The sequence below is a fragment of the Ammospiza nelsoni genome, chromosome 1 (genome assembly GCF_027579445.1).
Source record: "Ammospiza nelsoni isolate bAmmNel1 chromosome 1, bAmmNel1.pri, whole genome shotgun sequence".
Classification (NCBI taxonomy): Eukaryota; Metazoa; Chordata; class Aves; order Passeriformes; family Passerellidae; genus Ammospiza; species Ammospiza nelsoni.
This window is the reverse complement of record NC_080633.1, coordinates 61,273,809-61,299,698: the sequence shown is the minus strand read 5'-3', so window position 1 is coordinate 61,299,698 and position 25,890 is coordinate 61,273,809. Positions and strand designations below refer to the sequence as shown.

The 25,890-nt window shown below is 38.7% G+C and overlaps 1 protein-coding gene across 1 annotated transcript in view; it reads right to left on the bottom strand.

The window, feature by feature from the left end:
• Nucleotides 1-2,982: 2,982 nt before the first annotated feature.
• The window catches only part of DCDC2 (doublecortin domain containing 2), a 54,629-nt gene continuing 31,721 nt past the window's right edge, over nucleotides 2,983-25,890 (bottom strand). Inside the window, exons 8-10 of the mRNA XM_059477734.1 lie at nucleotides 18,210-18,310; nucleotides 6,865-7,203; nucleotides 2,983-5,599 (exon numbers count right to left, since the gene is read on the bottom strand). Of these exons, the coding sequence (XP_059333717.1) occupies nucleotides 5,492-5,599; nucleotides 6,865-7,203; nucleotides 18,210-18,310 (548 nt within the window). The 3' untranslated portion in view covers nucleotides 2,983-5,491. The remainder of the gene's footprint in view (nucleotides 5,600-6,864; nucleotides 7,204-18,209; nucleotides 18,311-25,890) is intronic.

Genomic DNA, 25,890 nt, shown 5'->3' with positions numbered 1-25,890 from the left:
GTCCTCTGCCCTTCCTCTGGCCCTCCAGCAGCAGTGGCTGCCCTCTGAGGAGTGCCTCAGCACGGCTCCTGGAACTAAACTCCCTGCTCTACAGGCACCATATGTGTTTATCCAAAAGTATGATGGGAAAACATTCTCCAGCTCACACAGAAGTTCACCTGCCTGAACCACTGGCATAAACCTTGAAGGCCCCAGCTCAAAAGCAACTGCAGACCTGATAGCCGGATTGTTTTGTCTCTGCAGATCAATTCATGGCATCCGTGTAGAGAAAGCTCTGGTCTTTAGTTGTCTGGTGTGTTGCCAAGTTTCCTCACACAGGCTATGTGCAAGCAAGCCAGCAAGCAGGCATACACAGGGCAGGTCCCAAACCTCTCTCCAGGAGTAGTGCAGACCAGCCCATCGAGTCCTCATCTTTAAAACACTCAGCTGCGGATCACACAGATGTTGGTGTATGTAGTGTTACATTTTAGTTAAATGGTATGCTCTGTCTCACCCCTCGAAAATGTACAGTTTATTCCAAGCCTGTGATCCTCCCCTGCAGTATCATGGATCTGTAATCCCGTTGGCCCAAGTCTTATTCCGCGCCCACTTTGAATCTCCCTGATAAACTGTGCAAGGGAGAACGGAAAACAGAAGCTTTTCTCTTGCTCCCTTCTCTCCCTAGGCTCTCCCTCTGTCCCCCTCCCTTCCCCTTCCCCCCTTCTCCCTCAGGAACCATGCTGCTCATGGGGGTGGGACCCCAATAAAGCCTCATCTAATCAGCGCCCTCAGAAGCCGTGTGGAGTCTCCTTGCCTGCCTGCTGCTACCAGGGAGCATAGGGCTTAGGGGGATCCCCCCAAAGGAACTGGGGCAGGTGTAGAAGAAACTCAAAGTGCAGAAGATACACCAAAGTATCTCCAGAGCTGCTCTGTAAGGGAGGCTGCTGGCCGTGTTTCCTGTGCACATTAGGCCTCTACCGAGGCACACTTGTGACGGTGTTCACAGAGGTCCGAGGATGAGGGAAGAGACGAGGATCTGACTCCATGTTTCAGAAGGCTTGATTTATTATTTTATGATATATATTATATTAAAACTATACTAAAAGAATAGAAGAAAGGATTTCATCAGAAGGCTAGCTAAGAATAGAAAATGAAAGAATGATAACAAAGGCTTGTGTCTCGGGCAGAGAGTCCGAGCCAGCTGTGATTGGCCATTAATTAGAAACATCCACATGAGACCAATCACAGATCCACCTTTTGCATTCCACAGCAGCAGATAATCAATGTTTACATTTTGTTCCTGAGGCCTCTCAGCTTCTGAGGAGGAAAAATCCTAAGGAAAGAAAGGATTTTTCAGAAAATATCATGGCTACACACACTCACAGCAAGTGCAGAGAACAGAGTGTCAAGAACTGCAGCCTGCATCCCATGTGTAAGGGAACTAATCCAGCCATGGCTTACTGACCCCTTGCCTGTATGCAGGATGAGCAGTTAAAAAAGCAAAGCTGCTGGGAGCACCACAGGAACCCAATACCCACAGACATACACCACTGACACGTGACCTCAACTTCTTTTGGTACAGGAACACTCATAAGGCAGTGCTGGGTGTAGTTTTTTCACCTGCTGGAAGCTTCCAGAGGAGCAGGCATTTGTCTGAGAGCAGTGGCAAACACCATGAGGTCATTCAGCAAACCATGATCTGCTTCCCGCACGCACCAGCCAGGAAACTGCTGGCACCTGCCCAGCCCCAGCGGCCGCGCTCAGGACAGCAGCAGAACATCCAAGTGTAGAGAGGTGCAAGTGAGTGAAAAAAGTCTTAACACCAATATTAAGGCCTTTGAGATTAACTACCCAACCCCCCCACCAAAACAAACAAACAACCCACTCCTTTTATGCAAAAAAAACTTTTGCTCCAGTTTCCCCACAGAAAATCATACTTGGGAAGGTTCTTCCAGGGAAAGGCTCTAATCCCCATGAGCAAGCACGATGCTACTACAAGAGATGCCTGCCTCCCTTTGTACACACTCAGGAACATCCACAAGCATCAGATGTGCCTGAGGGTGAGGCCCCCAACCAGAGGCACCCAAGAGGCTCAGCTACCTTATCTTCCTTGTCCTGGGGTAAGCCACCTACAGTCACAGAGTCAGGATACTTTGAACTATGAACTCTTTGTTCACCTTGAACTAGGCCTTGTGCTGCATGAAAAGGAGAAATAGTCTTTACCCATGCCTCTTTCACTGCAGAAGGTGACTACTGTTAAATAGTGGATGCAAATCCTAGCCCTTGCCTCACCAAGGTGTGAAAAATGCCTATTTTATGATTGGTTACTTGCAAATATCACAATGAATATTATATGTGTTACATTAGAAAGTTATGCTATATTAATTTTCTTAAGTAGTGTGTTAAATATAGTTTTATGTTATAACAAAATGTTAAAATAGAAACTATGCTATGTAAGATACTTTTTTTTGAAGAGAAGACTTGCATCGAGATAGCAGTCACAGGACACCTAAATATTTCCGAGAAAGAGAATTTATTGCTCTCCTATTAGGAGAAACAAACTTTTTCCCACTTCATTCAGCCCTGAAGATGCCATCAGGATTCAGAGGAAGAAGTTGACACTGACCAGGCAGAATCCTGTGTTTGAATGGAATTTATGCATCATGTATGAAGTGTATGAATATACAACAGCTTATTGTTTTTAAGGGTTAATCCTCTGTTAACCTGTAGTGTCCTTTTTCGGGCTTATGTTGCCCGGAAAAAGGTACTCAGACATCCATAACACTTTGTTTCTATTGTCTCATATTGTCTTAATCCAAGTTGTCCTCTGCTTCAGTTTCCCTACAGAAAATCATACTTTTGGGGAAGGTTCTTCTAGGGAAAAAGTCGAATCGCCATGAGCAAGCATGCAAAATCACTGAATTTATAAAGTCAGTAACCCAAAGACAGATTTAACATCAAACAGGCCTTGATGTGAGAGAAAACACAGGAATATCTGTACCAGTTCTCTTTAATAGCAAATTATTTTTAAAAATAAAAGCAAAACAAGAAAACAATTCTTTAAAAAACTCTCATAATTGTTGTACATAAGCTTAATAAAATAACATTACATAAACTTTACAAAATAATGTATCTCTCAGGTAAAACTGAGGTAAGCCATCACACACAGCCGATCACGACAGAGAAACTATTAGCAAGACCATCTGTATCATTCTAGTTTAATTTCTACTAGAATTATTTGTTAGGCATAAACTAGTTTCCCTAAATAAAAGAACCTGATACAAAATTCATGTTGTCAGTGTTGCAAGGTGAATGATAAAAGGGTCGTATCTCTATTTCCAAACAGTCTGATTTGCTTTTCTGAAGAAATATATCCTGTCTTTCTTACAATAGAACAGAAGGGAAAACATTTTTCAAAGTTGAGTAACACTCACAGGAATTTCCTGTTCCTATGAAGAAAAATGATAACATTTCCCTAGAATTTAGCTTAATCCTTTAAATTATTCTTATTGATATCTGTTAGTCTTTTATGCATGGAAAATACCAAACTTTTGGGAAAAGGAAAGAAATGATAGAAACTACTGGCACTCAGAAGCTATAAGTAGAAACCAACAATAAAGGCACCTGTGCCTGTGTCATTTGACCTCACTATCACCCCCAGTTATTTTATCCATTCTGTTTCAGGCTCTTGTTGGGGGGTGGGGGGAAGAGTTGGTTAGTTTTTACATTGCTTAACTATAAATGTATTTTTAAGTCCCAGAGAAATCAAATATATTTGAGCATAGGCTTAATTGCTATCACAAAAAAAAAAAAAAAAGAGAAGCATGCATACTTTGCTTAAGAGCTTGGCTAAATGAGGAGCTTATTTTGAACTGATCACAAATGCAATATTCCCTTCGATCTTTGTCAGACAGCTCAACAGAAGCTACAGGTTTCACAGACAGAAGGTTTCAAGGTTTCACAGACAATTCAGAGATGTGACAGGGCAAACTGTTCTAACCTTGTTCATACATTTTTTACGTGTCTTTTATACCTACATTGCCAAAGCACAGAAATATGCTGAAGAGTCTCCACAAATTTCTATTACATTGGAAAAATATACTTAATAACTAGTAGAAGCAGGGAAGATGTTTGTTTGAGTTTCTGTTATGACAAGTGGCTCTTCACATTCCTTAAACAGTGCTTCAACTTCAATTTGTTCATAAATGTAATTCTTGTCTTAATGGCATGAAATCAACAAAAATGACATCGAGTTTCTTGTAGCAATAATTTACTAGCATTAATGATAAGGAAACCCACTATTTCTTTTGTATAATTAATAAAATTATGCTCAGGGTTGTATTTCTACGAACTACAAATTATTCCCATTACTAACAGAGAAATGATAAGAGCAATGGAATCAGTGTCATTAAGAGAATTAATACTGTGGATCAATGCCTTATTCACTAAAGCATATTAAGCCACAGCCTATCAGGAGACAGCTTGCTCAAAAGGATGATGACACACTTCCAACCATTAAGGCTATGCAAAGGGTTCATAAATGCAATAATTGTTCCTGACTTTTACAGAAAGCCGGGTGGGTTCATCCTGATGTCTCACATATTAAAATGGCTCCAACAAAAGCAATGGTTTCATGGAAATTTCAGTCCAAATCTAGGCATGTGGGTTTTTTTTTATTTCATTAAGAAATTAAGCTTCTCTTTCACTGAATTACAAATCCATCCAAATTCAAAATTTAAAACTAATATACTATGTACTCTTCATTTTTTGTTCATGATGACAATAATTCACTATTAGTGAATCAGTGCAGGACAATCAACAAAATTTTCTGTTTTAAATGGAAACAAGCTGCAGTATTGCAAGCCGTCCACATGTATTCATAGTGCTAAATAAGTGCTGTTTATGCATGCAAAACCTAATAATTCTAATTAATGCACTGAAAATAGACTATTTAGTAACATTGAACTGGTCCCTCACTATAGTAAACCATTTTCTGTGAGCATAAATCCATTAGGTGAGGAACATATTCTAGTTCTATCCTAATGTTATACCTGGAAATTATACCTATCATGTGGAATTTTAGAGGAAAAAATACACGCCTTAGTTAAAAGGTGAAAAATAGTTTCTTTTCATGAACAAATTGACAAAGAAGTTTTGACATTGAATCTGGGTGGGTCTCTTTTCCTTTCCCTGGAACAGTGTAATTTTTGTGGTTTGTCTATGTCTATTGCTGCTAACTATCTGATACCACAGAATAGTTCATTTATATCTAATACTACTATAAAGTTCTCTTGTATTCCCCCCCCCTTAATCCTATCAGAAAATCTCACCCTGTAAAAATAATTCTATGTTCTTCTAGTAGATATAAATGCTTGTTTTTCATCAGTCCATAGAGCATCATCATCTCTCCACTCATTACTCAACCCTCCTTCCTTAGCAATCACAAAAAATTACATGCTTTATATTTAAAGTGTTGTCCTTTTTCATTTTCTGCTCATGATGTTTTTCTTCTTTATGCAACTGCTGCACAGTCATTGCTCTGGTCGTTCTTTTCACTTTCTTGTGGGCTGGTGATTGTCACCCTTGGACTTGTGGATGCTTTTTCAAGACCAGGATCAACCTCAGGAAAAAGGACAGGCACTGTTACCATCATCAGGTACCAAAGATTTCACTTCATTTCAATACTGCATTCAGCACCTCATATTAAAATTTCCACAAGATAATGTGAAAAACATATTTTCCAAGAGTGAGCATGTTAAAATTTTCATTTATTTTATACTTATATATCTTCCAAAGGAGAAAGCACTCACATTAGAGGTTCCCCCCTACAGTTCTTTCATCAAGCAGCCAGTTACCCACATATGCATTTTAAGTGAATGCTCACTCACTCTCTCCCTTTCCATAAATAACTTCAGCTTATCTAAAACAAAAAAATGTTTCAAATATATGGAGCACAGAATAAATTCAGAGCCCAAGAAAATGTCATGTTACTCAACTCTCTCAACTGAAAAATATTCTTGTGTGTCATACAGGAACAGAAGAAAGCCCAGTTGCAAAGTTCAAGAAACCACTCCCAGTGTCACAGAAAGCAGAGGAAGAAACTCCTTTTCAGCAGCCTGTAGGCAGGGAATGTGCAGCAATTTGCTCTGCTTCTGACACTCATGAATCCCACTCTTCCCAGACCTGGATTCTCCCCATCAAACAAAACACTTTGTTTCCCACATTCTGTGAGCTGGTCAGTTCATCTGACAGTCAGGGGAGTTCTCCTTATTTATCTGGATTGCATCCCTCCATCTAAGCCAACAGCATGTTACCAGGTATTCCAAATTACTGGATATTTGCTTTTAAACTGACTAAAGCTCCTTTCTTTGAAGGATCTTGTTCATATCCACTGTATTTTTCAATTTCTAAGAAAAAGAGATGAAACTTCCACAAAACAATGGCAAAAGCTCTTTATGAAATGTAACTTTTGTGAAAGTCAATTCATCAAAATAATGAGGCACTGGTGTCATGAACACACCTTTCTGCTCTGTCCTGGAAGACAAAGTAGTGTAGAAATATATAATGATTCTGCTTTTCTGGAAACTGCAAGAATTTTTTTTTCATTACTTTTTTTTTCAAAATTCAGCATACTAAGGAAAGTAGGAGATGCAGATTCATCAAATAGTGAGAAACATCTGCTCTCTCAGTCAGAGGGCATATAATGTAATTACTGATGTAGCTGATCTATACAGATGAAAAACAACTTTTCCACAAGCCAAAGTTCTCATAAATGGTCTCAGGACTTTATCAGAAATTCACTACTTAGAGAGCAGATAAGAACCATAAGGCTTGAGATGAATAAGGAACAATACCATAAGAAAGTTTGAAAAAATAAACACTTACCTGGTTCTGACTACCAGAATCCTCTTTTATTTCCTCTTCAGGCTGAAGATCACCTTGGTAGTTCAAATGCTCCATTCCCTCACCATTTCCTTCATTGTTTTTGCCATTTAAATGGATAAGTTCCTTTTCCTCTGCTTGGTCAACATTCTCTGTTTCTCCTGCTTCATCTTCATAATTTTCATTTAATTTATTTTCATTTTTTTCCACTTCAATTTTTTCTTTAACAGTTTCCCCACTTTCCTCTTCATTCACTTCTGGATATTCTCCTTTATATGCTTCCTCTCCCCTGTCATCTTCCTCTTCTACATTTTCTTCTTCATCTACAGTTTCTGCTGGTCTCTGGTGAAAGGAAAAGCAGAAGCATTAGGGGGCATTTTAAATCAGAATGCTCCGTGCAATTCTGAAACATGACAGACATCAAATTCACAATTACATCATTACTGAGGAGTAAGTATGCTAATTTGAGGTTTGTCTGCATGGACAGCAAATTATGCTCCTGTACTTACACCCCATAATGCCATTTTATTCTTCATTTCCAAAATGGTGAGATTTTAATTTATTACATAGAGTTTAATCCATTTGACTACACTCAAAACAATTGGAATGAGCTAAATTTAATTAATACAGAAACAGCTTACTCTGTTCCATCTATTCCAGGTTCTCTGACTTTCTAGTATCTAGTACATACTTGTTTATAAAGTCCTGTCACAAGAAAATATAATGTATTAAAAGCCTGTAAGCTGTTCCCCTGGAAGCATTTTACCTGTGGACCAGGCCATGCCATGACCATCAGTCTTGTCTTCTTTGAATACACAGAAAAGTGGTTAGAGAGATGAGGCAGAGCTACCATTGGTCACTTCCAAGACATCATTTCCTTCCCACAGATCCCTGTGTACAGTGCCTTGGTTAGGTTTTGCTGGCCATTTGGCAACATTTTTTTCCTACACAGAATTCAACCAGCAGCCAGAAGAAACAAGATCTTGCTTCACCTTGTAGAAGAGTTATCAGAAACTCACTATGGATAAAGCTGCTGGCAGCATCATCTCATGACAGCCTGGGAGATGGATGCACAAATTGTGTGGTCTTTGTCATTTGCCTTCCAGTTTCAGCTTTCTTTCACCTGACTATTCAGTCCACCAATGCTCCCACCTGCCAAGATTACTTACATACTTGAGCTGAGGTATGAATGAAAATAAAGTGAAAAAATCCCACAGGAGTGACAAGGTGTCTGCCTCCCACCCAGCCTCATCAGACTCTAAATCAAAAGCAAACAAGCAATGGATTATATCTCCTAATCAAAACTGTTTGGAATTTTACTGTCCTTAGTAGCTCCTTTATGCAAGCAGCTATCTGCAACAGAGAAGTTAAGTTGTCTTCTAAAAATTTCTTTTTCTCATTAATCATAACATTTCAAAAGAATTCTCTCATCACCTTCAACGTATTAATAAGAGCCAGTTCAGTAAGATCAAGAATTTATTGATGCCTCTTGATGAAACATCTTGATTTTCCTTTGATATCTAAGTAGCAACATCAGACAACTTTATTATGCCAGTGCACAATGCCATATTGGCACAGCTGCAAAATGAACAAGTTATTGTGTTGCAATAATTCACAGAATATGGAATTACCAGGAATACTATGTGGGTACACAACCAGGTAAACAGTGGCTCCATAAGTGATTTTTGAAGTAGTCATTTCTATGTGTTTTTTATTCAAGCCTTTCTGACTCACTTTCATCTAGTAACATCAAACTGGCCTTATTACCACTAAAATAAAACTTTAACAAGCCAAGTCTTTACAGAAACCTTCAAAGAAGGCACCATCCAAAGCAAACTTGATCCAACCTTCATAACTTGCAGCACATAAAAATAGCAAGGAATCTGTAGATCCATAAATTCTCAGAAATTACCTGCTACTCTTAGACATGTTATCTACTAATTTTCTTTCATTCTGCTAAGGAAATTAGCAGCTCTGAATTCTGACCAGAAACAGGAGAGGGTGGGACAAATTACATGCACCAGACACCACTAACTAAAAATGTGTTTGGTTTTACTTAATGACATCTGCTTGCCATGGCATTACACACACTAAATGAACAGAGGATGAGAAAAGTCAACACATACTTTCTCAGTTAACTGTTGGAGTCATTCAAGACATTACAATTTCAGCTTTTTGGTAGTGGGTACGAGCAGAAGTGAATATATGCTCTTGCCTGCATGGCTTTAGTATGGTGGCTCATTCTGGACTGCAGAAGTGTGTAATCTTTATGCCATGGAGTGAACATATGCATCCCAATGCTTTAACTGGTTTCACTCTGTGGAAGCAATCTTTGGCATGGAAGCACAATGGACATTTGAGGGACAGTGATTTCCTAAAGTGCTATGCTAGCTAGATTCATTTCACCTTATCTATCTCAAATAGATGCGGATGCAAATTTTTGAAGAGTTAAATCTGAGCAACATAGAATATAAACTCAGCATTTCTGTGCCCAGAAACTCACTGAAAGCTCACAGAGAATAGTACTGGCATGAAATAACATTCCAATTCCAACTAATTTAACTTGATCAATCAAGCTAAATTACAGGGAAAATAATAGTAGAAACCAAGATGAGTAGAACAACTCCCATCAGTGCAAGTATAATGTTTTTATAGTAACTGAAAATTTCAAGATAGCTGAGCATATTACTACAATGTCATTACTATTACATACAAAAATAAAAAGCCATGTTTTCAGCTAATTGGAAAGCAAAAGACATTCTTAATTTAATCTCCTTTCAAGCTACACTACATAAGAATGGACATTTCAAACAAGTTAAAAATCAACATTGATTCATTACTTTTCACAAGGTAATTGTGTAGTTATACAAAAGTATTCATTACTTTTCACAAGGTAATCTGAAATGTAGTACAGTTCCCGCTGCATGCAGAGTCAAAGGTAGCCTTTCAAATGTGGATATGACCACTGACTGTGCATTTCAGACTGCACAGCAGACCTAAGACAGGACTATAGGGAGGAAACTGAAGGCCAAAATCACCCACTAAATAGGATATTGCTCTTTACATTTAAAAAGTGTGATACTTTCTACTGAGATCTTACTGACCTACTCACTATGCATAAATTAGCATTCTCTATTTTAAGTACACTTTCTTCACTGAGAAAGAGGTATACTGAGAAAATTTTGGATTTTTCATATTTAGGGAAAGAGAGTGTTTATCTGCATATATACATGCAGGGGAAAAAACAGAAAAAGGGAGAAAAGCAGAGGTCTTAATAGTGCAAAGCCTGTAAATGCTGTACATGCTTAACTTTACCTTCTTGAACAGTTTCAATGATGGCAATGATCCTGAAATTTTGAACTAAAGCCTACATGAAAGTACTTGGTGGGTCAGGGTGTAATTTAAAGTCCTCTGGAGTCATTGGGAACCTTTTCATTGAATTTGATGCAGTCCAGCCATACCTCCACCTACGACTGCACAAATTGCCTATTATATATGCACCAAAATTACCACAAACTGTGCTCCCTCAGTCAGAATAAACCAGGATGGGCACACTGAAAGCAAAACAGGTATGCTGAATGAGACCTACCTATCCTTGCAGAAATTATCAGACTCAAGTCAGCAACGACCTTGTATACTGATGAGGAAGCAGTGACATTTCCCATCTTAGTTTTTAGCTTTTCATCAGTCACCTTTTAAATAATCAAAATATTCTCAGTCAGAACTTCCTGTATGGAATTAATTGGATGGGTATCCCAGACAGAGGTGAGGCTGCTCTTCTTGTTGCTCAGAAGCCAAGAGTTCAGCCTTCAGCCATTGTGTTGGCTCACAGGAATTGTCCCTCACACTTGTGGTTCCTATAAAAGCTCAGGGCATCTCAAATCCAGAGAAACAGCTCTGGATATATCTCCAGGTCTGAGGGCCTCTATCACCTCTATGTAACACAGTTATCATAAGGATATCAAGGATTGTAACAGAGAACAAAAGGCACATCAAAAATTCATGTTGGAAGCAGCCAGCCAGTTGTAGCCCAGTGTAACTGGACATGGATACTGTAATGAACTACAGAATAAATGTTCCTGCATTAGTTTAGTCCCATCTACACACCTCAAAAAACAACAGCAAAACTTGAACTTGGACTGGAGAAGCATTCCTATTCCTTAAGGTAATTTTCACAGTCAAGTGAATTCTAGAGCAGGGAGCTTTTGCAGTCACTGTGCTAGATTATCCCCATTCCTCCTATAGCCAGAACTAACCATAATGAGGTTTGTAATTTTGCCTTTTGCATGGTTCAAAGAAAATAGGAAGTAACCTTCCTTTTTGCATTGCTGGATTCATCTTCTAAGCAAAGGTGATGCTTTTGCAGTTTCATGCTTGAAAGCACATTACTTAAAATAACTAGTTTTGAAACCATACCTGTGTGAATGTGGGAAGAGTTCTTTGCTTGTCATGGACTAGCAATAAAGAAGAGTCACTGACAAAAGACTTGTATATGTACATTGAAAAGCATATTCAACCAAAGGCATGCAGAAAAACTGAAGCTTCTTGCTGGAAATACAGACCCAGCTCACCTTCTGGAAACGTCCTGACTTAACTAACAGGTTGATGAGAAACAGAGCCAATTTCATTTTGCATTCAAGAATTGCTTGACAGTCTTTTTAATCTCAGCAAAAACAGAGTGTTTAAAAAAGAAAGACATAGTCTAATTACACTCATCATGCTATCATTCATTAAGAGCTACATTACCAAATACCATCATTACTCAACAGCAGTAAGTCAGGAAATCTTCAGACATTGAAGAATTTGGCTTATTTTCCTCTAGGGATGCTAATGCAAACCTCTCAGAAGGTTTGTACATGACTGATACTGAAAAGTGCAGTATGAAAAAATCATTTAAGGCAGAAATTATTTTGTACCATTAATATAAAACATAATTTTGTGTTATTGAAGTAGTTTGGAAATGTTTACTTGGCTAATGGTCACAGCAGACAAACAATGAGGTAGACAACAAAAGTCTTAATGGTCATGAAGAGCAGCATGAATACATCTCAGAAATGCAGCAGCAGGAACACTTGACTTCAGTTGCACCAAAGCTCTCCAGAACAGAGCTCCCCTGCTCCTACTCAGGAATGTTTTGTAGCAGCACTGCATAGATTCCAACAGCAAAACATTTTGTTCCTGAACCAGAAAGTGTTGCTAAGTGACAGCAGCCCTCTTCTCTTCCACATCATTTACAAAACCCAGGCTCTTGAAAACAAGCAAATGAATAGTTAAGGTTCAACTGTCTTACACTTCCCACATAGTTCCTACATTTGCACAAAATGACAAAATGCACTGTTCCTGAAAGCAGAAAGTATTTATCCCTACAACATTTAAACTCCAACTTTTTCATGAGATAGGTGCCATTACTTTTTTTTTTTTACACAACACATACAGCACCTGAATCCACAGTGCCTAATTTTTCATAATGTCACAGCATCCAGAATGAATGGAAACTAAAGAGCTTGAGGTGTAGAAAAAAAACAGCTTTTCAAACTCCCTTCATTGGTTTCATTGTCTACTAATTGGAAGTATACTTCCTTCCTTAATGCAGCTATGATAGAGAAGCCAGCATCTTTGAGCACTGCCCTCTGGGGCCCCCAGCATAAGAGGGACATAGACCTCTCCTATGAAGACAGGCTCAGAGGGCTGGGGGGTTCAGTATGGGGAAGAGAGGGCTGCAGAGACACCTCACAGCACCTCCCAGGGCCTGAAGGGGGGCTCTGTGAAATCTGGAGAGGATCCTTTTAGCAGGGCATGTAGTGACAGGACCAAGGGGAATGACTTCAAACTGACAGAGGCCAGGGCTGTATTGGCTGTTAGGAGGAAGTTCTTTACTGTGAGGGTGGTGAGGCACTGGCACAGGTTGCCCAGAGAAGCTGTGGATGCCCCGTCCAGGGAAGAGTTCCAGACCAGGATAATGAGGCTCAGAGCACCTGGTCTAGTGAAAGGTGTCCCTGCCTGTGGTAGAGGGGTTGAGATGATTTTTAAGGTCCTTTTCAACCTAAATTATTCAAAGCTTTGACAATCTATAATAAAATTAGAAAAATATTTTCTAATATGTTACTAAGCCAAAAATACCTTTTTCCATCTACTTCAGTGACACTTAAGTTTATTTTTTCCCACAATATTTTGCATGCAAATTTTTCAATAAAATTTGCCTAAACTTCACTTCCTATAATTTAGTATGATCTGCTGAGCATACCTGCAGCTAATTAGAAAATTGTTAAGCATTTTAAAAAATGTCCTACTGAGACTGCAAAAATACAAATTAAAGCAAGTAAGTTATGCAATTTGAGAAACTGCCTGCTCTAGGATTGCTGAAATTTTTCAAAACAGGGTTACACAGAGGAAACTTTTTTCGAAGTGGTGTCAAAACTAGTTTTACAAGAGGTTTACACTGCCAGGCTTCACTCAGATGTGAAAGCCCTCAACTGTTGGCCACAGAGGCCTCTAAAGACAAGGTCAGGCATTGCTACTACAACTTCATAAATCACAGCTACCCAATGCAGATGATGCCTTGAGAAGCTGCTCTTGTACTGCCCAAGGTGTATCCATTAAGGTTTTTAACAAATACTTTATTCTTTAACTCTGTCTAGCCTCTGTTCTAGGTCAGCCTTCTCAAGGCACCACAGAAACTGAGGAAGGATCTCCCTTCTCATTTTGAATTGCAAGGAACCAATGAGAGTAAGTTTCCTTGTCTCACACAGACAAACAATAGCAACATTAAGTGTAAATCAGTGGAGCTGAAAGAAGAACATGCAGTGGAAAATATTATCTGCCGGCTTGTCAGCACTCAAAATTCATAAGGTTTAAATTACAGCTGCATCATTTGTAGTGAAATTTGAGCATAAGAAGTTCTGCATGTGTTCTTTCCAAAAGGCATTTTGAAATCCTTACTGATGTAGTGCAAAATGTTTTCTTGTGAAAAGCTGTAGCCTTTTTAATCAAAAAATGTCTCTTCAAGCAGTCGGCCTGTTGTAATGTTGAATCAACATAAACTTTAACATTTTGCCTTTGGCCATGGGGAAGATAAACATTTTATTCTGCTCACTGAGGTGGATCTTGGGTCTCTAAAGCAAAATGTGTATTCTATAATGAAAACTGCAAATGAAAGGTGAAAATTTTCTGCTACTGATGATATACTCCAGCTCCAGCTCACCTAGGAGAGATACACAATCTCACATCACACCAAAGCCCAGGAAATGGGAAATAATGAGTGGAGCACTGCATTAATCAGTGGACATATCTGTAAAATTGGAAAGCAAATGGATAATGAAAGAACCAAGAATGTGAACATCTACAGAAAAACTCCAAACCAGTGCCTATTAGATAAATTTATCACCAAGTAATTTTTACAAATAAACACAGGAGAGAAGCAGATGGGGATGATGAATCTGGAGGGGGAAAATAACCCAAAGAACAAACCAAAACCCAAATTGAGTTCTTTCCACATCACATCTTAATAGCCAGTATCATATACCCCATGGCAAAGCAGGCTGGCACAACAACATGCCTGAATTGCTTATGGGGTCATGCATTGGATAACTTCAGGTCTCATAACTCTCCTGCTTTCTCCACCTCCCAAGGGCTCAGCATGGGAGAAGAACAACCATGCTTATGGAAATGGATAAACTGTTTTGCACTGCAAGTGCAAACTTGCAGTGTTATTTCAGTATTATCAATAGAAACTGCTGCTTTTGTATTTTAGAACTTATAGAGAATGAAAGAAAAGGAGTAGGTTTTTCTGAAAGCTTTAAAAGTTAGAAATTTTTCTCTCAAAGTTACTTTGAATATATTTGCATTATTACCAGCAAATTCAAAGTAACACACTTAATTACTATCTCCAATAAGAAACTACTATTGTTTTGCTGCCTCCCTGTCAAGAACCACCTTGTTCCCTTGCTATTTGCACAACTGATTTCATAGTCTGTCATCAGTCCCCATGAATGTTGACACAGTGATGCAAACAACCAACTTGGAGTAAGCCTGCATGTCAAAAGAAGAAACTAATCATTTTGTATTTGGGAGCTGAAGTCTTGGTAAAGAATATGGAACAGAAAGGTCTGGTTTGGTTTAAGGCAAAATATTCATTTTTTCTTCCTTGATGTTCAATTACAACTGTCAGCTAGTCAGCAGTAAAGCAAACCCTGTTCTTTTAATGTGTTTTCAGCTGGCAGACAGCATTTTACAGAACAGGACATAAGTGAGAGTCTAGCCAGTATAACACTAGGTTTAGTTAATGGCTAATCTGGCATTTGTTCAACTGTGTATTTCAAACAGCAAGACAGAGAAGGTGCATAAAAAGAAAAAAAATATTATGCTCTATGTTCACCACCTCATTTATGTGGCTGATGGAAATGATAGCCTATCACAAGTGTCAGCATTCTAGTGAAAGCTGGCATGTAAATATTTATGCATTATGCAAGATAGTCAAGCCCTGGCTGGCTGTCCTTTCCCATATTTCTAGCAATAACAGACACTGCAGTGCAGATAAGAAAAAGCTAAAAAGCTTTACATGACAGAATTTAAAACAATTTTAAATGGTCATTAATATGAACCTGAACATGCAAAATGCTGAATGCTTCTAAGGTTAGAGTGACCTTAGTTATCTGGGAATAAAAAGTACTCTGTGATACTCAGAAGGACATGGCTTCTTGTGAGATTTCCAAGGAAGCTATACATGAAGTTTTAACATTATATATAAACCATGGCTTGCTTTGCAATAAATGTTGGTGCTTTGCTTGGCTTTTATGGAAACATGAAAATCAGATTATTTGTAGCGTGCATGACTGATTTTTTAATATTTTTCCCCCTCGAATACAACTGCTTGCAGTTCCCTGTCCAGATAGCAAAATCTGTTGGTAGAAAAATATTTCCATCTGTACATGATGAATGGACCTTGGTAGATGAGCTTAGAGGTATTCAGCAAGTTCCTAGCATTGCAAGCTTGCCAGCACATCTGATGCTCACTGGCAGCTATGTGTACAGTTCTACTGCCAAACAGAAGAGTGGTAGTAGAGAGTTTTTCCCCTCCCACAGGCAGAGGCAAACTGGGGAGACACACAGAGCTACTGCCTGTGCTGTAGGATCTCTGTAGAAAAGTAAGGCAGCTGGTTCCAGGGTTGGATTTCATATGAATTGCAGTCAGCCTAAAAACTAAGGCCTGACAACCCAATTTACACAGCCAAATGTTCTACACTACCCAGAGGAATTCTTTACACACCTCCAGAGGCCAATAAACAAGCTAATAATTTCTGAATTTGATTATTACACTGTCAAGACCAGAGTAGGATGTGCTTCAGGATGTCATAAGAAACAAAGATTAAAACAACAGCTGGCACGTTCTTCCCCAATGTCACTGCTATCAATATTACACAACACATCCTAATTATCACTACACCTCACCAGGACAACCACAATTAACAGGGCTGATGAGCCCTATGGTGTTCATCCTATAAGACTCTGAGGCTGGGGCAGGTATGTGCTGTGAGAAGACACAGCTGTAGCATTCCTTCTATCAGGGACCAAGACAGTCTTGTTCTTGTTGCCTCCATCACCGGATTCATGGGTTTTCAAGAACAATGCCTATAAAATAGCTGAGCAACATTCCTTCCCATTGAAGTGAATAAATAATAAGAATGATCCTTCTTAGCAACAGGAGCCTAAGATAAAATCTGTGTATTTTTTTAGATAGTATAGTGTCGGTCTTCCAAGTGGCAAATAAGTTCATACAAGATCTATTTCCCCTCAGGTATTGTGTTTAAAAGCAGAACACAAGCTCAAAGTATATATGTCTAGTATTCTTTTACACAATACAAATAATTTTTTTAAAAAATCAGCCAGATAAATAGTAAACACTATTTAGTAAGCAATTAAATATTGTCATAAGCTCTAGCCCATAAAATTTTTTTGTTTGTCACTGTGCTGAACTTTCTCCTAAATATCTCTCCAAAATATCTTCAAAATATCTCTCTTCTGCTGAGAAGGACTCAAAGCTGGACAAATACTCTAGATGCAACCTCAGAGATGGCGAGTCAAGAAAGATAATCAGTGACCTTGACGTGCTGGCTGTGCTTTTACTAGCCCAGCCTGCACAGTCCACCTCATCGCCACAGGGAGAACCACCAACTCAACTAGGCAGCCACAGGAGCTCCATGGCCTTTCTGCAGCTCCTTTCTAACCCACCTGTCTCCAGACTGCACTGAGAGTTAACTGCACTACAGATGCCCAGCTTTGTACCTCTCTTGAACTTCTGAGGCTCAAGTCACCCTATTCCCTCAAGCTGCTAAGATTGCTCTGAAAGACAGCCCTGCATTCACCTGATAACAGCAGCTGGGCCTGGCTAAGGCTGTGTCCCATGCCATCATCTGTGTGACCCATGAACATATGATAATGTCTCAGATACAGTATCAAACCATGAGGACCAGCATCTGTAAATAGGTGCCAGTTAAATCTCAACCAGCTGACCTTTTAAATCTCACCAAACCAGGTGTAGGTAGGTTTTTACCTACCTTTTAGCCCACAAATTCAGTCTCCACCCTCATTAAGGATATTTTCTTCCCCATACTTACCACACTTCTTCCAATTTCTCCTACAAATACAGAAGTCTACACTGAAAGCAAGATAAAGGACAGTAACTGCTGTTACTGTTAGATTCAATTTACCTAGTCCTTGTATTATTTCAGTCCACAGGACTGCAAAGTACAAAAAGGGAGATATAATCTTATATTAAGTTATCAAGACCCATTTATTGCACATAAATCTTAGGATTAAAAAACTGGCCAACAAAGCACCATGTTGCTCCAACAGAACAAAGTGCTGTCAGCTTTAACAAAAATCAGATAAATCTGCACCTGTTGTGGTCCAGGACTGGAGGAATACTGCTCTACCAGTATAAAGAGACTGCAATTCAGGTGAACTTATTTGGTAGGATGTAACAGTGGGGAGTCTGATTCTCTAAGGCTCTGTAAGAGCTCTCAGAGCAGTTGAGATTTAACTGGCACCTATTTACAGATGCTGGTCCTCATGGTTTGATACTGTATCTGAGACATTATCATGAATGCTGATGAAAAGGTAACTGACATATTAACACAGAAAGGGAGATTTGCTGAAGCTGCCATAAAAGAAGCAGTATTGTTGAGCTTACAGTCATCCCCACAGAATTATGCTGTACACTTGAAAGAAATTGAGGGAAGAGAAACAACACACAACCTGTAATCCTTAAAAAAAAAAAAAAAAAAAAAAAAAAAAAAAAAAAAAAAAAAAAAAAAAGAAGCAAAACCATTTATTTAAAACTTGATCACTACCTGGTCCAGTGGAACTTCCACAAGAGTATCTTCATCTTCTTGCACTTCAACGGCCCCCCACATTTCAGACCCCTCTTCTCTGGCTTTGTAAATATCTTCACCTATAATGGGAAAGACAAAGTGGAAGGAAGTGAAGTCCAATAGTGCCACAGTGTGGCTCAACTGCTGAACTGCACATTCAATTTTGCTCCTGAGAACAGCTTTCTGAGCTGACCCATCATTCCCCATACAGTTCTTTCAAGTCTTCAGTCTCCCATTACTGTCAATTGGTTTTTCTTTCCTTTTAACAACAAATACTTATACACCACATCACTTGGGGAAGGGAGGAGAAAAGCCAAAGGGAAAGGGAGCTGAACAAAGTTCTGGATCTGAAGTTCCTTCACTCTGGGCAAAGGTCCAGAATGAATCTGAACTAGGTACATTACAACAACAACATAATACTTATGTTTCTACAGCCAATTATAGTATCCTTTAATAATAAGCATTACAAAATACATCTATCAAAAATTTCAGTCCCTGAATCAAAAACAAACATGCTGAATCAGGTTAGAGTTAAAAAATTAAGAGAAACAGTTGGATTAGCTCTACTCCTCAACTCTGGGCACATGCATGTAGAGCTATGGCTGAAACTCCACATCCACATTAAAAGGCATGTACTCCTGGAAAATAAGGATTAACAGTTACATTTTGCAGAGGTTTTACACCATTTAGTTTAAGTAATTTCTTTTCCCTGAGTATAAGAAGCAACTAGGGGTCTTTGAAGTTTCCAGCACAAGTCTTATGATATTCAGAAAGTGAACATAGGTACATACAGAAAACAATTTCCAAGTGATGCACGATCCTCTGTATTTTCCCCTGAACTGAAAACAGCCCAGAAACTAAAGGCACAAGTTACTCCAAATCATTTCTCTCCATTGATCTAGGAAAGATGAAGATGTGCCCATATCCAACATAATATGTAACCACAGTAAGAAAGACAAAAAAGTATTTCCACTGTTTCTGACTGCCTCCTAGTTCTTCCTTGCTAATGTCAACTGACCATGCAAATTGATCTGCATTGCTGCATGCTGCTAAATGAACAGCTTTAGTGTAGCACAGAGCCACTTTGGTGGAAAAGTAATTAATAAAATCCCAAGACCTAGAGAATTTCAGAGTCCATCCATGTAAAAAATCAGCACTGACTACTCCAGTAGTTTTTCAGTTACTTTTTCATCACTATGAGAGCCAAGGGAAGAGTTTGCCCTGGGAACAAGTTCTGAGGCACCATACTGCTGCAAATGGCTGACTGGAGGGGAGTGCCAGATGGCCTTGGACAGGGACCTGACACCCACTGCCCAGAGGACCAGAAGTGAAGGCCATTCTCCCAGAAATGAAGAGGCAGAAATGGGGGTTTCTATGGCACATCACAATGAAATTCCAAAGTGGTACTGCTGGGTGCATCTTAGGAGAAAGATTTCCTGATGGACAGAGCACCTTGAATACCCAGGCATCAGTCCTGCTGGAACCCCCTACCAAAAGGTCCATACTACTACATCCTCTGAAAGTAACAATGTTGGAAATACCAGAGGGGTCTTAGCATCATTGCTTGGATTCCTATCCTAAATAACTCACATATATTTTTCAAGACCTCATTTTTGTAATTCACATGAAAATAATAATTTTCTTTTCTGGCTTCCTTTCTCTTGGGATTTACTAAATACGATGCGTGTGCATGGATGTTCCATTGAAACCAACAAAGGACATTCAATACTTGATAGCAGTATGATAAACCTTGGACAATATACCTGTATATATCCCATTACAAATCCCCTTTGACGCAAGACTCGTTTGGGTTTTCTGACAAAATCAGCAATAAAAACATGGAGTGGCTGAGGATAACAAAAAATTGCATCTGAACAGATGCTACTTGTACTTTTTCAAAGAATCAATGCACTTCACATTTCCCATTTTTCTGAGCTCTCTAAGAGACAGAATGTTCTGTTTTTCTTACCTGGTATTATCATTGCTGCCTCTCATCACAGGCACTTGAGTTATAGATTTCCACCATATTCTGAGAGGAAAACGTGATGTGTTCCCTAAAAGCCACTATGAAGACTCTCCTATTTAAAGGCTTTCCTTTAAGTATGTAAGAAAATAGCCTTGCCCTAGATTCCTTGGCTCACTGAACTACAGAAAGTCAACTCAGTGTCTGAAAGAACTGTATTTAATATCACTATCCTTCCATTTAGGCTCTGTAATAACACCTTTGCCTTCAAGGTTCCCAAGTCTTTCAACCAAAATGGGGACTGTCTGGCCTCTAGAGGTAAAAAGGATTTGGGTGCAGGGGCAATTTTCATCAGGTTTTTACTCCAGGGCAAAAGGAGGAGCACAAGGGAGATGAACATGTGTTACCCCTGGAGGCCAAATCCACTCAAGAGCTGAGGATTCTCAATTTTAAAGCACCTCTTCTTAGAAGAGCAGATCAGGCTCAGGGCTATGCTGAATAACCCAAGGGACGCACTTACACAGTATTTTGAAAAATCTTACTCATGTAACCAGGAGGGAGCAGGAGAGAGGAAAGAAGACTGTAAGTTTCAGTAAGGAATCATATTTCTCATTTAAAAGAGAGTGCCCAAAAAGGTAGTAACAGCAGGATTTCAATAAGCAAAATCTGAAATCTCCATGGAATTTCCTCCAAGCACTTTCTAGCGGGTGTTTGCTAAGAAAGCTGGTCAGAAATGAAAACATATTAGTTGAAAAGAACTCTGCATAACACTGCAGCATCTCTCGGGGATACCACTGTTCATTGTCTTGCACAGAAAGCATTCTCAAGAGAAACAGCACTCCTGTTCTTCCACAGACTGAAAATATTATTTAAGGAAAATAGAACATTTACAACAAAAGTGAAATTAATTATTTACCTCTGCACAAACATAAGAGAATGGAAGACACATGTCCAAAATTCATGTATGGTCAGGGAAAGAATTAAAATACTTAGGTCTGAAATGTGCCAAAACAGATGAAGAAAAAAATTACACTAACTGAAAAATGGGGAAGTTGTAATACTTGAACCAAAAATTCCAAAGGAAATGGCAATGAATGCAATTAATCTTACATTAGGACACACAGAGTTGCCTTTTGTTATAAAAAGTGAAAAACAAAAATTGCAAAATAATTTACATTAAATTAATTTGAATAAATGGAGCATTATAAAAATAACTTAAAATATTAACATTATTAGCATTGCTACTCTACAGCCAGAAGTATTTACACTTTCTGCATGTGAAGTTACAAATATCTGGAGAATGGAAGATTAGTGAAAGGCCAACACATTTCTTGTTTGTTTGATTCTGTGTCAAGATCTTGTCAACAGGAGTTTGCAGGCCACATTAATCACAATTATTGGTGCTCTGAGTTACTTTCAAGGAAATGTTTTCAGTTGGGTAACCTTGCCTCATATTTTATAGATAATGCTTTTTGGTTTAGGAAAAAAAACTATGAAAAAATGTTATTGATGCAATATTTCACATCTCTGTGTCTGAATCATTAGTCAGTTTCTTCACATGTCTCTAAGGGAGAAAACACAAGAAAGTATTTTAGAAAATGCCATAAATTACATGAAGAACCATTTCTGCAAGTCTCCATCCTCTATTGTTATGGGCTTCTATTGCAATCTGGGTGAAGCAGAAATATGTGGCGTACCCTGCCAAAAAAAAAATTCCAGGACTTCCATTAAATGGGACATTTATGACTACTCCAAACAGTTCATAAAAAATTGTAGATTAAACATGCTCCTCTTTTATGAGTCAGCTCTGATTTTCTTGTGCCTCAAACTACCTGAGAACTGACCACAGACAGGGCCATGGCAACACTGGGGCAGAAGAGCTCGGAAAGGGGGTAAGAAAGGAAGGTGTGTCTCCCCATGGCATTGCTGGTAAGTATAAACAGAGGATTTATTTCAGTTAGGTCCTCGCTTCTCCATGCCACAGCACGTGCAGCTTCTGTCAAGAGGCCAAGCAAAATATTACTGAAAGTTTCGTGATCTTTTGTGGGGATATTTTTCCATGGTGTCCAGACAAAAAGAAGACACTGGAGTTTTTCAAGTTTTGCCAGTCACTGAGTGCCAATAGACTACCTTGAGCCAAAAATCAGCACTATTTTTTATACCCTAAACAAAGAGAGCTAGGTAACCAAAACATCTCCTGTTATTTCTGATTATCTTAAAGCAGGGTCATATTCAGCAATTGAGGTAAAAAGGGGGAAGAAGAACCTGCAGAAGGGCAAAAAACAGATCATTCAAAAGGAGCAGCCAGGTGGAGAGAGAATATGCAGAGGCTGGAGGACAGAGACACTGATGGAGGTGATGAAGGCACAGTGATGTTAGAAAAAATATGTGGAATGAGGAACTGTATAAGAGAAAATAGAAAGATGAGGAAATACTGGTGAGAAAAAGGGAAACAATGGGGTCCAATGCACTGACTGGAAGGCAGAAAAATGGCTTTTAGGTAGTAGAAGAGTAGAAGCTTGAAAGAATGAGAGGAGGGGAATAAACCAAGTCAGCAGGTATCCCAGCCAATTCAAGCTTCTTAAAAGAATCTTGCTTCAGGAAAGCCTGCAAAGAGGAATGCTGTTGGACTACTACCTGGTATTGAGTGTCTGTATTCCGATGTTACACACAGAAGTGCAGCAAAAAAAACCAGCAATGAAAAAATGCTCCTTGTTTTCAGGCAGACATTTTTACTGACTTTTTGTTCATATTTATTTCTTCAACAAGCAATACTTATTAAGACTCTGGAGAGTGGAAAGAGTTCTTACAGGATTTTTTGGTTTCACGCTGAAGAGATGAACAAAAACTGCAACCATAAGGGCTTTCCTACAGAGTATCTTCAAGAGTTGTGCTCTCTCCTGCCTCTTCTCCAGCTCCATAATCCCACAGAGAGAAAGAATGATGACATCTCAGGAGGATCCAGATGGTTTAAAGCTCTGAATTCCTTGAAGTTTTGTCAGTGTTACCAGGAAAAAGGAACATTTGGAGCCTGGTAACAGTAGTTACCTTTCCTGCCAAGGAAAGGTAACTACTGCCTCAAAAAAGCCGTGGACCAACTCAACCTTCCCCCAGTAAACTGAAATGATACAGGTGTTGAAACACTGGCACCTACTTTATGGCCAACCCCTACGGCTGGGAGCAAGGAAACCACACAAATAGTACGAACAAGAGAAATTTTCAGCTGAAAAAGGCAGTGAAATTACAGGAGCAGGATGTTACCTCTACACTTAGTTTTTGGTAATCAGGTCCAGAGGCTGCAGGTGAGAGGAAAGCACTGTGGTCAGGTTTGGATGAGAACCATGGAAAGGATAATGACTGGTAAACAGGGGGCAAGGTTTCTGAGTTTGTACTTGGCCAAGGTCTATCGCAAAGTGAGCAGCTCAGTGCTCAGCTGCTTTCAACAAGAATAGAAGGTGGTACTGTATTCCTGCACAGCTTTTCAGCTCTTTGTTGCAAATGGACTGATAAAACAAATTCATTCAATTTAAGATTCAATTTAAGACAATTTTAAGACTTCCTAATGACTTTCACAATGACTCTTAAAAGTCAAAGATCTTCATTTTGAGAGTTACCTACTCTGTCCTGGCCCTTATGCATGCCAGCTCTTGCTGGTTTTGCAGCCCTTGAGAATTCATTTATGTGAAAGGGATTCTGCTGCCCATTCAGGAGAATTTTCCAGCTATTTTCTAGATCTTTTTTACTTCCAGATCTCCTGATAGGTCCAGAACAGGTAAGCAAGAGCAAATTTATAAATGCCCAAAAGATTTCGACTAGCAACATTTCACTGGTCACATTTTAGTAGTTGTCTCAACACAGAAGTGTTCAGTGTATTGTGCATTCAGTTCAGCATGTAGAGAAAGAAACCATAAATTGGTGCATGTATAAGCAAGCACGTCCTGGCTAAAATACAAAGATCATTTTCTGTTTGATGCTATTCAGTATTTCAGCTGGAATTCTTTTTCTACACTTTGATAAACAAGGCTATATGACTTTATTAAACACCAATTAAATTATATATTAAACTAGCTGATAAGAAATCTGTACTTTTAAAATAATTAAGCACAGGAATAAATAGCTTTTATTTAAGCTCCTTTCGTAAACATCATTAACTATGAAACATTTATTGCAGCAAAAATTACAAAATTATAGAGATATTAATGCATTTCAAATTTTAAACTGATTGAAATTTAGTAGTAAAAATTTTAAAAGTCATTGTAATAATAATCTGCCCTGAATATTTTGTGGAAATCTGAGGCATTTACTATGTGCAAGCCCTATAGGTAAGGAAGGAAGTTAATGTGACTGTAAAAAAAAATTAATGTGACTTACAACAGAGGCTGCATCATAAAAGCAGTAAGTAAAATTAAAAACAAAATGTAAAAAATAAAAAAGTGGCTCATAAAATTGAATAGTTTGCTGTGAGGGAACAGAAGGACATCTGTTTATGCCTGCATACAACATAATTTTATATTCTTGTTTTGTGTGTGTTTTGGGGTTTATTTAATTTAAAAGTATCTCTGTTGAACAAGATCCATTTCCAACAAGGAGCCACTGCCAACATGATAGTTCTGCATGTGTCTTTGTGCCTGTGACTCCTGTCATCAAAATGCAATGGAATTGAAAAGAACCTGCTAGCAATATACATATGAAACTGTTGAGAATATTAAAAAGTGCATAGTTTTCTTTCCTTGATACTATTGCAGCCTCAAGTTTTTAAGCGATTGCTTCCTCCCTTTTGAGAATTTTAAATCTGTAGTATAATTTGGTGCCATTAGAGAATGCTGACATCTGATTATCTCAACAGAAACTGCAAAAGGTGCTTCTAGAGGTTGCCCTTGTATGCAGCACTCTCCCTTACTAATAGGAAATCTGGTAATGCTGGAGCAAAGGAAAAGCTGCCATAGCTCAGTCATCTTTATACACCAACAGCTACAAAAATAAAGGACTGACTGTCATAATACAAAGGTTTTTTCTTCCCTCTCCATGTTTTGGCTCTTCATCCCACCTACTCTCCATGTTTCTAAGCATCCAATTCATTAATTTATTTAAATTATAGATCATTAAGGAAGGCCATTTGCATTTTTAAATTAAGAAAGCAGTTCTCATTCAGCCACATTTTATAAATTCCATGCCTGTTACATAACTCAGCCTTCTCTTGAGTACAGTTGTGTGCTAGGGGCTAAACTGTCACTAAACAAATGCAAAAGCCCTGAAATGTCTGTCCTGGTCCCATCATTCCAAACGTTTACACCCTCCTGCCAGGAATTAAGCAGCATGCTTTCCTGCTGATAAGTATGTATTTTCCTATTTAACATTTTGTGAAGTATTCACTTCCCTAAAAGCAAACCCAAAGAAACTTGTGTGTTTGATTAAAGTGGCTGCAAGGTTTATAATCATCTTAGTTCCACACTGGCATTAGAATGCTCTGGCCACCATGATCCAGCGCTGTAACAATACACACCTACAGCAGAAAGGGTTCTCATTTCTTCATACAGATTTATCTCCTACTATGCAAGGAATAAGCCAGCAGGTCTTGTAAAATCTCTGCAAATGAGAAGCTCTCTCTTTCTTCAGCAGTCTTTTCATCTGCTTTGACAATACCAGAATGATATGGTATTGTGTTTTAATGGCAGATAGTCTTTAATCTTAAAAGCT